At 39.1% G+C, this 16535-nt stretch overlaps 1 protein-coding gene across 1 annotated transcript in view; it reads right to left on the reverse strand.

Moving 5' to 3' along the window:
• EFHB (EF-hand domain family member B) overlaps positions 1-16535 on the reverse strand; it is a 49123-nt gene that overhangs the window by 20600 nt on the left and 11988 nt on the right. The window contains exons 2-6 of the mRNA XM_024742053.1: positions 13154-13216; positions 12327-12470; positions 11447-11627; positions 9048-9158; positions 5348-5477 (exon numbers count right to left, since the gene is read on the reverse strand). Coding sequence (XP_024597821.1) covers positions 5348-5477; positions 9048-9158; positions 11447-11627; positions 12327-12470; positions 13154-13216 — 629 coding nt within the window. The remainder of the gene's footprint in view (positions 1-5347; positions 5478-9047; positions 9159-11446; positions 11628-12326; positions 12471-13153; positions 13217-16535) is intronic.

Consider the following 16535-nt stretch of genomic DNA (forward strand, 5'->3'; position numbering starts at 1 on the left):
AAGTATTGTAAAACACTTGTAGATTGCGAGTGCAAATTGCTATAATCCTTTTGGAAATAATTTGGTAACATGATTCAAAAAGCATAAAAATGTTCATCCTCTTTTATCCACATCTGAAAACCAATCATAAGGAGATAATCCACATAATTAAGTGTGAAAAGAAGTTACATTTATAAAACTGCTTGTAGCCTCACTGTCTACGATGGGGAAAAAAAAAAAAGAAAAGAATCTAAATGTTCAATCCTGGAGGGTGATTATGTTGTATTAACAAGAACACACTTTGTGTGCATTCAAAATGTTGGTTATTTAGAATACACAGCAATATAAAATTATTTTATGTTAAGTGAAAAACCAGGATATAAAATGTTATTGCACTCTGATTAAAGCTATGCAAAAATCAACACAGGAAGCCACACTAGAAAGAAATAGAGTAAAAAGACAATAAAGGTTGAATTAAGGTGACAGGATTATGGGTGATTTTATTTTGCCAATTTTCTGTAATATAATTTCATTACTTCTATCACTGTGATTAAATGACTAAGAATTTCTTTTGAGAACTGCAAAATTACAACACTGCTATTTAATAACATTAAAATTAATAAATTCTCTATTGTTTTGCTAAGACTAAAAACAATGAACATTAAACTCTTAGATTCCATTTGCTTTTAAAGCTATTTCCTGTACTGGAGAAATATGGAGTTGAATAAATTTCTGGAGAAGAGTGACACTCTGTGGAGAAACAAAAGATGAAATATAAAGTAATTCATCTTTTATTTCTTCATTTACCTCCCATTAGTTCAAAAAGGGAGAAAAAGAACAATATGGGTAAAGTCAGAATAAATCAGAGGCAGTTTAAGGACTGTAATTTGAACAAATAAAGTTGACAATCTAAAGCCAGCTCCAAGGACTTCCCTGGTGGCACAGTGGTTAAGAATCCCCCTGCCAATACAGGGGACACAGGTTCGAGCCCTGGTCCAGGAAGATCCCACATGCCGCAGAGCAACTAAGCCCACACGCCACAACTACTGAGCCTACGCTCTAGAGCTCGAGAGCCACAGCTACGGAGCCCGGAAGCCCACGCGCCTAGAGCCCAAGCTCCGCAACAAAGAGAAACCACTTCAATGAGAAGCCCGCGCACCGCAACAAAGAGTAGCCCCTGCTGGCCGCAGCTAGAGAAAGCCCACATGCAGCAACGAAGACCCAACGCGGCCAAAAATAAAAAATAAATAAATAAAACCAGCTCTAAGGGGCATGATTAGGAACATGCCTGGATGGTAAAGGTAAGGATTCTAAGTCATGGAGCCTACGCTTCTCAGCCTAAAAGTGCCTGGGTTATGTTTCTGGGAGAATCGGGAAGTATTTCTGAGCAGACAAGTATGTCAGAGTATCAATAACTGTAACATCATTACACACCTCACAGTATTCACTAACCAACTCAGAGTAAAGTCTCTGTGTGCCAATCAATTTTTTCATTCAGACACATACACCCACACACACACACACCCCATTTCAACATTCTGATTCTTCAGACCAAAGGTCATAAACAGAATATAGATAGAGGTAGTTTTATGGAGGAAATATATTCCTTAAAAGTGTATATCCCTAATAACTCTCAAAAGTTAAGAGTGAACCAAATTTATGTTAAAATAGTGCATATCAAAGTGAGATGTAAACAAAACAGAAAGAGACTCATAGACATAGAAGACAAACAATGGTTACCAAAGGGGAAGGTGGGGGAAGGATAAATTAGGAGTTTGGGATGAACAGTTACACACTACTATATATAAAATAAGTAACCAATATATGTAACAGGAATATATGTAACAGGAATATAGTTCCATGTGCTATACAGTAGTCCCTGTATAGCACAGGGAACTATACTGCATATCTTATAATAACTTAGAATGGAAAAGAACCCGAAAAAGATTAAATTAATATATATGTGAATAAATAAATCACTTTGTCGTACACCTGAAACACCTGAAACTAACACAACATTGTAAATCAACTATTCTTCAATTTAAAAATAAAGACAAAAAAAGAAGAAAATAGGAACAAAAAAAAAAAGAGATGTAAACGAATATACTTCACTCCAAGTTTATAATAGAAATCACACTGAAGAATGAAGTAGTGAGTCCTTTTTGAAATACAACAAATCAAGGGAATAAAGAATCTATCATTTCAGCAATAATTTTCCTACTAAGTTCGAAATACAGAAAGTGATCAAATAAAACAGTGTTCCATAAATGATGTTTCCTTGTGGGTAGAGACAAGTTGGTGGGAAATGCATCCTGCATATGGCCTGCTTTTATAAATTCAGTGTGGTTTTTTATGACTATCCCTAATGTGCTTGTTAATGACCCAAAAGCTCTACTCTTAGGACCTCTTCAAGGACCACCTTGTGAATATGTTTATTTCATATCTTTAAGAAATGGATAGTAGGTTTAATATTTCTAACCTTTCAGAAGTGGATAAACCGTATTTGTCACCTTCTTTTAAGTATCAATTTCTATGTTATATTTAATTATAAATATCTAGTGAAATACTCAAATCATTTCTTCATGTTTTCCTTTATGTATGTTTTAACAACTTTAATAGCGATAAATTCATGAATATTTGTTTTATAAGCTCTTCTTCTATACCCTAAAGCAAAACTATCTCATACGGGTTTAGTATAATATTGAAAGAATTTCTTCTGTGTTTGTGTTTTAACATTATTGTTTTCAATAATTCAAGTATCAGAAACTCATATAATAAGGGAGTGGGAGAAGAATGGAAATCAAAATTTCAGGCCTGTGATCACAGAATCCACTGTCTATACCCCTGGTGCAGTGGTTAAAGACAGCCCCTAGAGACACACTGCCAGGGTTGCATCCCTACCCCTAGTATTTCTCAGTCGCACGATCTTGGGCAAATGATTTCACTTCTCTGTACTTCAGTTTCTTCATCGGTAAAATGGAAAGGCTAAAATTCTAGTACACCTGAAGTATAGTTGAATTACAGTGTTGTTAGTTTGCTGTATAGCAAAGTGACTCAGTTATGCATGTATATACATTCTTTCTCATATTCTTTTCCATGATGGTTTATCACAGGATGTTGAATATAGTTCCCTGTGCTGTACAGTAGGACCTTGTTGTTTATCCATTCTGTATATACCAGTTTGCATCTGCTAATCCTAAACTCCCAATCCTACCCTCTCCCACCCTCTCGCCCCCTTGGCAACCACCAGTCTATTCTCTGTGTCCCTGATTTTGTTTCTGTTTCATAGATAGGTTCAGTGAATAAACTTTTCCATACCCCCCTGAAAAAAATTATAGTACACCTACCTCACAGAGGTGTTGGTAGTATTAAATTAATCATATATAAAGTACTAAGCATTTGGCCTCTATAACTGGGAGCTGTTATTTCAGCGACCAGACAGGCAAATGAGCGAGGCAGGTGAGTGACTGTGGGAATGTGCAAACTCTGTGTGCACCCTGGGGGCCTATGGAAACTTGGAGGGCCAGTGTATCCTTTAAAGAGGACAGAGGGTGTAAAAAATGGTACAAATGAACTTATTTACAAAACAGAAATGATGTCACAGATGTAGAAAACAAACTTATGGTTACCAAGGGGGAATGGGGGGGGGGCGGGATAAATTGGAAGATTGGGATTGACTTATACACACTACCGTATATAAAATAGATAAACAACAAGGACCTATTGTAGAGCACAGGGAACTCTACGCAATACCCTGTACTGACCTATATGAGAAAAGGATCTAAAAAAGACTGGATAGATGTACATTTATGACTGGTTCACTTTGCTGTACAGCAGAAAGTAATGCAACATTGTATTTGTTCTGTTTTGTTTTGGTTTGTTTTTGTTTTTGGCCACACTGTGCAGTCATGTGGGAATCTCAGTTCCCTGACCAGGGATCGAACCTGCAACCCCTGCAGTGGAAGCTCAGAGTGGATGGCCAGGGAAGTCCCAACACATTGTAAATCAACTATACTCCAATAAAAATTAATTTTTAAAAAGTTACAAACTAAAAAAATAAAGAGGGCAGAGAGCAAAGCAAATCCACTCTCACCATTAATGTATAGAAATGCAAGCCCAGTATATTCGTTTCCTGTGGGTGCTAGACACATTACCATGAACTTGTGGCTTAAAACAGTAGAAATGTATTCTCTCACAGTTCTAGAGACCAGAAGTCTGAGATCAAGGTGACAGCAAGGCTGCATTCCCTCCAAAGGCTCTAGGGGATAATCTGTTCATTGCTTCTTCCAACATCTGGAGGCTGTTGGCTTTTTTTTTTTTTTTTTTGGCCTTCCTTAGCTTGCTGTCACATCATTCCAGCCTCCTCCATCTTCACATCACCTTCTTCTCCTCTGAATGTCTTCTGCTTTTCTGTCTCAAACCTCCCTCTGCCTTTCCCTTATGAGGACACTTGTCATTGGATTTAGGGTCCACCCAGATCATCCAGAATGATCTCTTCATCTCAAGATCTTTAGCTTAATTGCATTTACAAAGACCCTTTTCCCATATAATATAACCTTCATAGGTTTTGGGAATTAGAACATGGACCTCTTTGGGGGCCACCATTCAACCCAGTACCTCAGTATTTTCAATCTTCTGATTTTTTAAACATAGTAGGAAATATAGGTTTTTATTTTGTTTGTTGGCTTAGATATAAAATATAAGACAGGGAATGAAAAACTAAGGAAACTTATTTTAATTTCTTAGGAAAGTAGTCAAAATGTAGAATGCAGGTGTAAAAAGGTCACAGTTTGTGAGAGTTAAGTCAGATGCTTAGGTGCCCAAATAACTATTAAAGAAAGCTGAATGATAAATGACAGGTCAATTATATGTGACATGATTGCCTTTGTTGAGACTTGAAACCCCACTATCTTTAAGAAACATAGTAGGGTTGATCCCATAGATTAAAAACATTCAGGTATGTCTTCCAATCTGCTGGAAAGACATGAAATTACTTTAGAATCACAAACACACACACAGGGAATTCCATGGCAGTCCAGTGGTTAGGAGTCTGCACTTCCATTGCAGGGGGCCTAGGCTCTATACCTGCTGGAAGAACTAAGATCCTGCAAGCCACGTGGTCAAAAACAAACAAACAAAAAAATCAAACAGAAAAAAACCCAACAACAACAACAAAAAGACAGTATCATGGTCATCTCTGGGGGAACTGGACAGTTTAGAAGACATATCACTGTGTATCTTTTTCTATTATTTTTATGTTTGAACCATGTCACTGCATTACCTCTTCAAAAAATAAACGTAATAAACTTTCAAGTCCACATGCCATATATCTAACACTTGTTCCAAGACACAACATACTTAAACTTACATTTGTAGTTCGTGAAGCCAATGTAAAGTTTTTGCCATGTTTCGTCCATCATTAAAATGTGGTGTTGGGATCCCATACAAGTTAAATCTATGAAAACTTGATGGATTATACTTTCGGTGCTTTGCTTCTCCTAAGAAAAGAAAAGGGAAGACTTCTGACTTAAGCAACACAACTTTGTGCAAGAAGCATGTGATGTTCTCACTGACAATGAAAATGAGAGTGGGAAAAAGAATGGAACTGTCACAGCACAGGAAACTGCACACATTTGGCTACAGATGACAGACGCATTCTCCCATGTGAGCTGGGAGACTGGTGGAACAAGCGTTCCTTGTGTTAATATTTGGAAAGTAAGTAGAAAAATGATGTAGGAGAAAGACATATAACTGATGAAAAATTCAGGGCCCATCAATGTTAAAGAAATCCTTAAGATCAGGGGAGGTACTGCAAGGCTTTGTGACCCCAGCGGTGCTTTAAGCTATGCTAAGATTTGAGAGATTGGTGTTTTATACTTGCTCTCACTGAGATTTGCGTTACAACCTTCACATTTCGTTATAATCACTTATCTCATATTAGAGACATTCAAAGCGTGATAGAGGGCTGAGAACCCAACAGGGAGGCCTTTATTTTTAAGATCTAGTACTGTACCATGATGTGGTATTAGTTTTCTATTTGTAGTTAAGAAAGTAAGACTGAAACTAGAGATCAGCTAAAAGGTTATAAAATGATGGAGAAAAGATATTCAGCCTCACCAGTAACCCAAATAATGTAAGCAAAAACAATAGCGTACAGTCATAATTCGACTCTCAGTTAAGCAAAAATAAAGAAGATTGGCAAAGCTCGCCATTGGGGAAGATGCAGGGAAATGGAAATTCTCATACACTGTGCCTGTGAGGGCAAACTGGGGCAGCTATTCAGGTGGAGAGTTTGGCTTTAAGAGTGAAATTTTCAGATGCTCAGAAATGTAGGAATGTATCCTATGGAAACAAATCACATTCACAAAGATATATAAACAATACATTTTTGTAATCCTGAAAAATACAATATTGATAACTGAAATGAAAAGACAACCAAGAAATTTCATAAAGGATGCAAAACACACACATACACTCATATATGAATGAGCAAAGAAAAGCATATATGAAAGTATCACCTATGGCAGACTGGGAATTGTGGGAGATTTTCTTTGCATTTCATATACTTCTATACAACCTGAATTTTATAAAAGAAAATATGTATTACTTTAGTAATAATTTAAATTAAGTGTATTTAAAAGAGGTTGTTATTGTTATTGAATGATGTCCTTGACATACTATTTCAAGTAAATGCATATAGCAGTTTCTCCAAAAGCATGAAGATTATTGTCACATTTAACTGAAGACAGCTCCGTGGATGGGGGTTAGAAAGATGTTTGATGTATCAAATGTAGTTATCTCTCGCTAATGGGATTTCAAGGTTACATTTACTTTTTCTTCATTTGTCCATGATATTTACATTCTCTACAATTATATTTTTATAATAAAAAATAGTGCTTTCATTAAAGGGAAAAAGTAAAAAATAAATATTTAAAGGATTGCTTTCTATTCCTTTTCAAGAGGCTAGTGAGACTTTTGTAAAAATCAGCAAATGAAAGTAATTTCAGTCATGTGATAGTCCATTAGAGTCTTCTAAATATTAAAAAAAAAAATTGGACTGGGAGTTTGGGACTAGCAGATGCAAACTACCATATATAGAATGGATAAACAGCAAGGTCCTAGTGTAGAGCACAGGGAACTATATTCAATATCCTGTAATAAACCATAATGGAAAAGAATGCACATATGTATAACTGAATCACTTTGCTGTACACCAGAAACTAACACAACATTGTAAATCAACTATACTCCAATATAGATAAATAATTTTAAAACTACACTCATTTTCCTCCAAATTTTCCTCCAAATGCTAAATGCATGTAAAGGGTGTCTATATACATATTCATTGAAATAGTTCTTTCTTAAAACAATTAAATGGCATTGGATTAGATTGTGCTATCGATGCTAAACTTTTCTAAAAATGAATAAAATATTTTCACAAGAGAGGAATGGAGGGAAGGAGGAATAAAGAAAAGAAAGACTAGAAGGAGGAAAAGAAGAAAGGGAGGGGACTTCCCTGGTGGCGCAGTGGTTAAGAATCCGCCTGCCAGTGCAGGAGACACGGGTTCCGGCCCTGGTCCAGGAAGATGCCACAGAGCAGCTAAGCCCGTGTGCCACAACTACCGAGCCTACGCTCTAGAGCCCGCGAGCCACAACCACTGAGCCTGCGTGCCACAACTACTGAAGCCCACGCGCCTAGAGCCCGTGCTGCACAACAAGAGAAGCCCCCGCAATGAGAAGCCCACGCACTGCAACGAAGAGTAGCCCCCGCTCACCACCACTAAAGGAAGCCCACGCGCAGCAACAAAGACCCAACTCAGCCAAAAATAAATAAAATAAAATAAATTTATATTAAAGAAGAAGAAAGGGAGGGACAGAGCCAGGGACGCGGCGGCGGAGGAGACACGGAGAGAAGCCTTGTCAAGGCTGTGAAAAAGCGCGGTGGAAGCAGCCGTGGGGGGATGGAGATGATCTCAGGACCGGGGTGTACCGGCAGCGTAAGGAACCAGCAGAGACTGGTCATGGGAGAAGGGAATGGCTGACTCCAGCCGGGGAGCAATGGGCATAGCAGACAAGCCCCAGAAGGAGTATGATGTGAGGGGGCGGTGGAGGAGAAAAGTAAAGAAATAAAGACGGAGAGAGGGGTCTTGTGCTGCAGTGAAGGGCTAGTCTTACTTCTAACTAATGCAGATTAGTTCGTGAATCATGCACAGGTCATCGGCTTTCTCAGGACAGGTATCAGAGTCTAATTGTCAATCCTCTGTTAGATCAAGATTCTACTTAGCACCCACACGTCAACAATTAAATTGTAGTTTACAGCAAACATCCAATGCCTTTTAGTTATGCTATAGCATAATAATAAGGCTAGTCATAAGGCTAGTCTAGTAATAAGGCTTTTAGTCAAGATCACTTAATAATAATAATAATAATAATAATGATAATAGTTACTGAGCCCTCACTATGTTCCAGGCACCATGCTTGGCATTTTGCAGGCACTCACTTCATCCTCGCGACATTATTATCCCTATTTAATAAATTTAAAATAGATGGTGATAAGTAAAATATTCAAGGTCTAATAGATAATAAATGGGGCTTCCCTGGTGGCGCAGTGGTTGAGAGTCCGCCTGCCGATGCAGGGGACAAGGGTTCGTGCCCCGGTTCGGGAAGATCCCACATGCCAAAAAAAAGATAATAAATGGACAAGCTAGGCCTTGAACTTGATCTGACTTGAAAATTTCTGCACTTGACCATTATCTAATATTCCTCGTGTAAAGCAAAGCACTTAGAATAATCCTATTTGAATAAAAAACAAGATTAGACTACCCAACATTTAATCTTACTTAGCTATTTTTTTCATTTTAATGAAACATATCTTTCTGCATTTTATACCCAAAATGCATAAGTGTATGTGTTCCCAGCTATCGGGGTTTATAACCTTATAAGTTATTATTTATTGATCACCTATTATATGCCAGGCATTTTAACTTTAAGCACATCATCTCCCTTATTCCTCTTCACAAATCTGAGTCTCATATTCTCAGGCCCATTTTACACTGGAGGAGACTTACCTTCATAATAATCATTGTGAGATACAATATACAGATCGTGTCCTGCCTGTCCTTCTTCAAATACTTCTTGATGGGATTTTGGTGGATTCACCACCTCTCTAGCAGATAATTCTGAAGGAAGAAGTAATGAAATCAGTTTTAAGGCATTTTTCAGCTCTTTATAACATATTTAAGTTGACTAGAGCAAATGACAAACTGGTATGCTAACTACATAAGCTACATGGGCAAAAAGCCAACATACATAGAGATTTATCACCAAAGACAGGAATAGCCCAGGCATCACTGTCTTAAGGATCCCACTTGAACAGATTCAATCCCTAGAATTCTGAAGAACTCCATACTGGTTAATCATTTGGTTGTCCTGAGCTATATGCCAAGCCCAGTTAAATTCCCAGTTTTAAGGATCTCAGAAGGATACTTTTTATTTTAGTTTGCTCCAGACTTCCCAAGATGATCCAGGCAAATTTGAATCACAAATCAGTTTCAGAAACCCTGATGCCCTGTGGGGAAGACTTGATGCAAATGTTGGCAGCTGTAGACAACAGCACACACCCTGAATCTGTTTAGATGTGAATAGCCATCTTCAAAGTAGCCCCAAGTGCCGGGGAAATCACTGGCATCAGAAAGAAATTCTTCTTCTTACTGCTCCCAAAGCTAGAGCTAGAAGATCTTTGTTGAACAGCCGCTTTCCCAGGACTGGTGGTCCCTGGTTTTATATATAGCGAATTATTTTCTTTTTATTGTTTCATGTAATGATTTTTAAATGTAATTCCATTTACAATTTCACTCTTCTCTTTCAACCTAACAACATACATTAAGATGTTTTCTTTTGGACTTTCTTTTGGACTTTCTGCCAAGAAGTGGGGTCTGTAAACAGTTAAGAATACCAGAAGGTAGCCCTACTCAGAATAATCCTGTAAAGCAGTGCTTCTTTTTGATGTGGGAACCATTACACCTATTAATACACATATATACATTTTAGAACATTCTTTCTATTACATATTTAAATGAGGCACACCTAGGCAGTACTTTCCATATTAAATTCTTGATAGCGGTTATGATATAATTACTGTAATTCTGTAATGCCTGGTGTACTTAAATACAATTTTTAATCCTATTTAAAAGAAAAAAAAGATATTTTATCTGTTCTAAAACACATTTTTCATGTTTCAAGTTTTAACAAGTTTTAACTTTAGATCTGATAAACTAAAGTACAACTGCAGATTTTGCATTCCAAGAGAAAGGCATAATTTATCTCCAGAACAGATGTTACTATGTTAAGGAAAGTAATCTAATGGACATTTTGGTGAAAAAAAGATAAGTTCCTGGTGCAGAGCCGCAGTGGGTGCAGAAAGATAAAGAAAGAAGCGAATTCCTCTGCAGGATGATAAAAAGATGGAATTTGAGTTTTCCTGTAATAAGATCCCTGGAAGGAGAGGGTAAGAGACCAGAAAAGGCTAAACGTGAGAAGGTGTAAAGGGAAAGCACCCAACAACATGGCAGGATGCTGGGGCTGCAGAAGAAAAAATGGCCTGTGACCAATTCTATTCTAAGTCATTTGTTGAAAGATTGCTTCACTCCCTCTCAAGATGAGAGGGGAATCTGCTCTGATACTGCCTGTTAGGTTAATAAGCAAGTGTACACATCATGGATCTTCATGAGTGAGTGTTGTACACAGCATTTACCTAACATCTGTTTTGTGGTCTTTGTATGAAACAGAATTTCATAAAGAGTTAAGCACAGACGTAGAGAACAAACTGGTGGTTGCCAAGGGAGAGGGTGGGTGGAGGAGGGATGGATGGGGAGCTTGGGGCTAGCAGTTGCAAACTCGTATATATAGAATGGATAAACAATACGGTCCTACTGTATAGCACAGGGAACTAACTATATTTAATATCCTGGGATAAACCATCACAGAGAAGAATACAAAAAATTAGGTATATATGTGTATTACTGAGTCACTTTGCTGTACAGCAGAAATTTACACAACATTGTACATCAACTATACTTCAATACAAAAAAAATTTTTAAAAAGAATTAAAAGTTATGAACACATTAGAGGTTTTGGTGGAAATAAAACACACAAATAGATGTCCAGAGGAAAGAGATAGCAACCCTCACAGCTGGTCCCAAGATCAACTTCCCGGAGTCTTTTTCCTGTCTTTACACCATCTCTACTCTGCTCCCTGAATCTCCTCTCCAAACCCTGAACTCTTACTGCCTTGACATACATCAACTCTAAGGCTTCTGGGTCTGAGAGTAACTTTCTTGCTATGATTCCCACCTTTCATTCTGGTATCAACATTTACACCAGCACTAAATAAATCCCAACAGGATATTTACTCCCATTTTCTAAGAAGACATTTTATCACTCCTTCCCCACCCTTTATTTTCACTACCTCTGATGACTGCCGTCCCAAATGTCGTGTTGAGTATATCCAGGCCTTTAGGTAATCCTGGCGTCTGATCATGAGATTTTCCTAACGGTGCCCGTTGATTGCTAAAATATACTGATTCCTTCTTATCTTTCATTTTCTGTTGAAAGGTTGTAATAGGCTGTGGGTTGATCAGTACCTTTGCCTAAAGAAATCGTACAAAGCAAAGATGTAACAACCAAAAAAAGGAAAAAAGTCTGAACACTGAAACTCAATAGCTGGGGAGAAGACAATATGATTGTGGGAAAACATTTCATGATGGTTGTCTGGGCTCACCTTCAAATGAACCATCAGAATTGGGGTTATGCAGCTTAGACATGTCTAAACATGACTTTTCATCGGGGCTGAAGCATTTATGAGGGCAACTCCCTGGTTACTTGACTCAAAGGTTCCAGAAAAGTAGGAATGACAAGTGCAAGAGCCACGTGATTCCCACCAGCTCCCTCCAGGTATAAGATCAGGTCTTCTGACCCTTGACTGTCCATTCAATCTGTAGCAGGTAACACCGGGACCCTGCGTGCACACAATGCAGTACAAGCGCTCTTAGCATCTCCAGCAATATCACCCAGCCTTCGTCCCCACCATGCTTTAACAAACCTTGACAGCACTTCTCTTTACTGTGAGAAAATTAAGTGCAGCTTGGCTTTTATTATCTGAGGGGAGAATATTAGTCTGTGGCTTAAACCATTGACTTTTCTACACTCACCCTCTTGGCTGAGGCTGCTTGGATTTTTTTCACAGCCCAAGATTAAGAGTGGGAAGGAGATATTTCACTAATACCTCATTTGTTCATTTTCACCTTGGTAAGTGAATAATGTACAGGGAAAAATAGAAAAGAAGTTACCGGTGTTGAAATTTTAGATCTGATTCCATGTGTCAAAGAAGGTGCAATTTGGGGATCATTTGCTCTGCCGTAAAATACTCTTTCAGCTCCAGCAGGTGGATATCTGAAGTTGAAAAATTTTTTTGCTTCAGGTGGGGTCATTAGCTACCAACAGGGAGAGAAGAAAATAGAATTATTAAGTACAGTCGATTAGATATTAGCAAGACTGATCTATACCAATCAATGAACACCCTTCATTACATGAGTTTAATCAGTACCTGGGGAGATACAGCTCCAAAAAATGAAACATCCTGAAAATTTTTTAATAGAAATAAACAACATATTTTAAAAGTTATATTTAGAAAACAGCCAAGAAGTATCCAGGTTAGGAAGCATACCATAAATGACTATTTCCCATCGAAATAAATGGAATCTCCTGTAGTTTTTGTAGAGCTGGAAATTGTAAGCCTGGAATTTTCACTTCCTCGGACAAACTCAATAGAAGGCCCCAAAATACAGTAAAAATAATCCAAATTGACCACGTTAAATTTATGCAACTCTCAGAAGGAATGTTGAGCGTTGTTTATCTTATGTTCACACAAATGCATTTTTTTTTTTTTTTTTTTGCGGTACGCGGGCCTCTCACTGTTGTGGCCTCTCCCGTTGCGGAGCACAGGCTCCGGACGCGCAGGCTCAGCGGCCATGGCTCACGGGCCCAGCCGCTCCGCGGCATGTGGGATCTTCCCGGACCGGGGCACGAACCCGTGTCTCCTGCATCGGCTGGTGGACTCTCAACCCCTGCACCACCAGGGAAGTCCCACACACAAATGCATTTTGAAAACACTCACCCTGGGAAGTTTTTCAGTCAAGCAGTTTGCAGCTCTGTATCCAATCGGAAGAACTTTCCCTGCCTAAAGAGAAAAAAAGCAATAATTGGTCACTGTCAGGTCCGGGGGTAGTGTTTTGAAGAATGGAATGTATTTCCAATTTGGCCTATGTATCTAATGCTAAAAAGTTACTTTCAACTACTTAACACAATTAAGAAAAGTAGTAAGAACAATTAGCAAATCTAAGGCAATCCTGATGTAGAATATAAACGTTAGATGCTACATATATTCAAGCATACCTTTTTTTTTTAACAGTGCAGCATTATTAGTGATCCATCAATTATAGGACCTCTGCAACATGCTGAGGGATTCAACTTTCAGAAATAATCCCGTCATAGTTCACAGGTTAATTATCGGCTGTCCTATTGTCATCAGTACAATGAGAGTGTAGCTGAATCCAAGCTAAACTCAAAGTATTAAGTATTTCTGAGTGGGTGTGGGTGTGTTTGCACTGTGGGTGTGTTTCACCAACACCCTAACTTTTAATTTTTTTTTTTTTTTTTGCGGTACGCGGGCCTTGCACTGTTGCAGCTTCTCCCGTTGTAGAGCACAGATTCCGGACGCGCAGGCCCAGCGGCCATGGCTCACGGGCCCAGCCGCTCCGCGGCATGTGGGATCTTCCCGGACCGGGGCACGAACCCGTGTCCCCTGCATCGGCAGGCGGACGCTCAACCACTGCGCCACCAGGGAAGCCCACCCTAACTTTTGATATATGCGAACATGTCACCCCTGGCCAAGCTCCTTCAGTGAATGGCCCAAACCTCACTTGGTTTTGTTCACTTAATTCTAATTTGGGTCTTATCTGCCCTTTCCTTGCCCAAGCAAAGATTATAACAGTTCATTCCCAGAAATGCACCTCTTATCTATTTCCCGTTTATCATTTCAAGGCAGCTGATAGTTGTTTCTGCAAAGCATAAGTTTCTCTTTAAAAAAACGAGAGAAAGAAACTTCCCATACAGAATGTTCTAGGTCTCTGGAGGAGGATGGAGGAAATCAGTGAAAAGCAGAGAGGCTGAGAGCTGGGTGAATGGATGAATGTGTAGGTGTTGGCAGGGGGATGGATTAATTAGACAAATGAGGGATGACTGGATGACAATAAAGACAGGCAGATATAGGTGGGTAGGTGAAAGTTTTTTATTATGTTAAATGTTAACTGAGGAATTCCTCTTAGAGGGAGAACCATCAAGGATTAAGAGAGTAAGGACTTCCCTGGTGTCTCAGTGGCTAAGAATCCACCTGCCAATGTAGGGGACACGGGTTAAAGCCCTGGTCCAGGAAGATCCCACATGCCACAGAGCAACAAAGGCTGTGCACCACAACCATTGAGCCCACGTGCCACAACTACTGAGCCCGTGTGCCACAACTACTGAAGCCTGTGCACCTAGAATCCGTGTTCCACAACAAGAGAAGCTACAGCAATGAGAAGCCTGTGCACTGCTACAAAGAGTAGCCCCTGCTCTCCGCAACCAGAGAAAGCCCACGCGCAGCAACAAAAACCCAACACAGCCAAAAATTAATTAATTGATTGATTGATTGAAAAAAAGAGATTAAGAGAGTATCTTGATGACACCTCTGTGTATAAAAGAGGAAGCCCATAGACATGGTCAGACAGAGAAGTTAATTGCTTTGCTAAAAAATGGGAGAAAATATGAACTCTTGATGGGATAGACTAAAGAAGGATTAAGAGAGATGAGAGAAAGACAGAGAAAGAGGTGGGAGGAGGGAATGATCTAGCAACAAGGTCAGAGGCCAGGGGGCCCAAGATGCGAAACTGGCCAGTCACAAGCAGTCCAACCTTAATGCCAAATCTTGGGTAAATTCTACTTACACAACTACACAATGGGAGAAGAACCTTAGGTTAAAAAGGAAAGGGGGGCTTCCCTGGTGGCGCAGTGGTTGAGAGTCTGCCTGCCAATGCAGGGGACACAGGTTCAAGCCCTGGTCTGGGAAGATCCCACGTGCCACGGAGCAGCTGGGCCTGTGAGCTACAAATACTGAGCTCTGCGCGTCTGGAGCCTGTGCTCCGCAGCAAGAGAGGCCGCGACAGTGAGAGGCCCGCGCACCACGATGAAGAGTGGCCCCCGCTTGCCACAACTAGAGAAAGCCCTCGCACAGAAACGAAGACCCAACACAGCCAAAAATAAATAAATGAATAAATAAATTTTAAAAAAAAAAAAAAAAGGAAAGGGGCTGTGCTCTAACTTGAGCTGAACCAGGGTGGGGAAAAGACAGGAGGGATGCAAGTGATTTTTTAAAATTTCTTTTTGTTTGTTTTTTATTTTATTTATTTGTTTGTTTGTTTTTTGAGATACAAGTGATTTTTAATTCAGCTGGTGATTGTAAGAAATCTCAGAGATATCAGGGAACATAAAGTCTCTCTTGCTATACATGTTATAGAAGCTCCAGCCATTCTTTTAAATATTTCATGTAAAGATTAACTCATAAGGAATGGAGATGTGGTACATATATACAATGGAATATTACTCAGCCATTAAAAGCAATGAAATCATGCCATTTGCAGCCACATGGGTGGACCTAGAGATTGTCATACTGAGTGAAGTAAGTCAGACAGAGAAAGAGAAAGAGAAAGGAATCTAAAAAGAAATGATACAAATGAACTTATTTACAAAATGGAAACAGACTTGCAGAGTTAAAGAACAAACTTATGGTTACCAGGGGGAAGGGTTGGGGGAAGGGATAGTTAGGGAGTTTGGGATTAACATGTACACACTGCTCTATTTAAAATGTATAACCAACAAGGACCTACTGTATAGCACAGGGAACTCTTGTTCAATATTATGTAACAACCTAAATGGGAAAAGAATTTGAAAAAGAATAGATACATGCATATACATAACTGAATCAGTTTGCTCTACATCTGAAACGATATATCACAACCTTGTTAATCAACTATACTCCAATATAAAATAAAAAGTTAAAAAGAAAAAAGACTAATTCCTAAGGCTGGGGGTACCCAGGGCAGCTACTCGCCAGGTGCTACATGATGAGAGAGATGGAAGGAAGATGACTTTACTTGTCCGTCATCTGCTGACTTTCCAAGTGTTTGACATTGGGTATTCCAGGTTTCTATCACTGTAAACATTCTGTTGGACAGAAATGCCTTTGGTATTCCTCATCGAGTTGCCTACTTGAAAAGCAATTTGATTCCAAATCAGTAGCTGTAATCAGGTTTGGATGTTCTCAGGCCATTTGATTGGGGACACAAAGATGGAAGCCATTATGTCTGATTTCTATCTACAGTGTCATGTTATGTGTGACAAGTCTCGCTCCAGTCATGGATCTCTTTTTATCTCTTTTTATTTCAGTTGTTTTCAAGGATGCC

Source organism: Neophocaena asiaeorientalis, unplaced genomic scaffold (assembly GCF_003031525.2).
Source record: "Neophocaena asiaeorientalis asiaeorientalis breed wild unplaced genomic scaffold, Neophocaena_asiaeorientalis_V1.1 scaffold154, whole genome shotgun sequence".
In the NCBI taxonomy this organism is placed as follows: domain Eukaryota; kingdom Metazoa; phylum Chordata; class Mammalia; order Artiodactyla; family Phocoenidae; genus Neophocaena; species Neophocaena asiaeorientalis.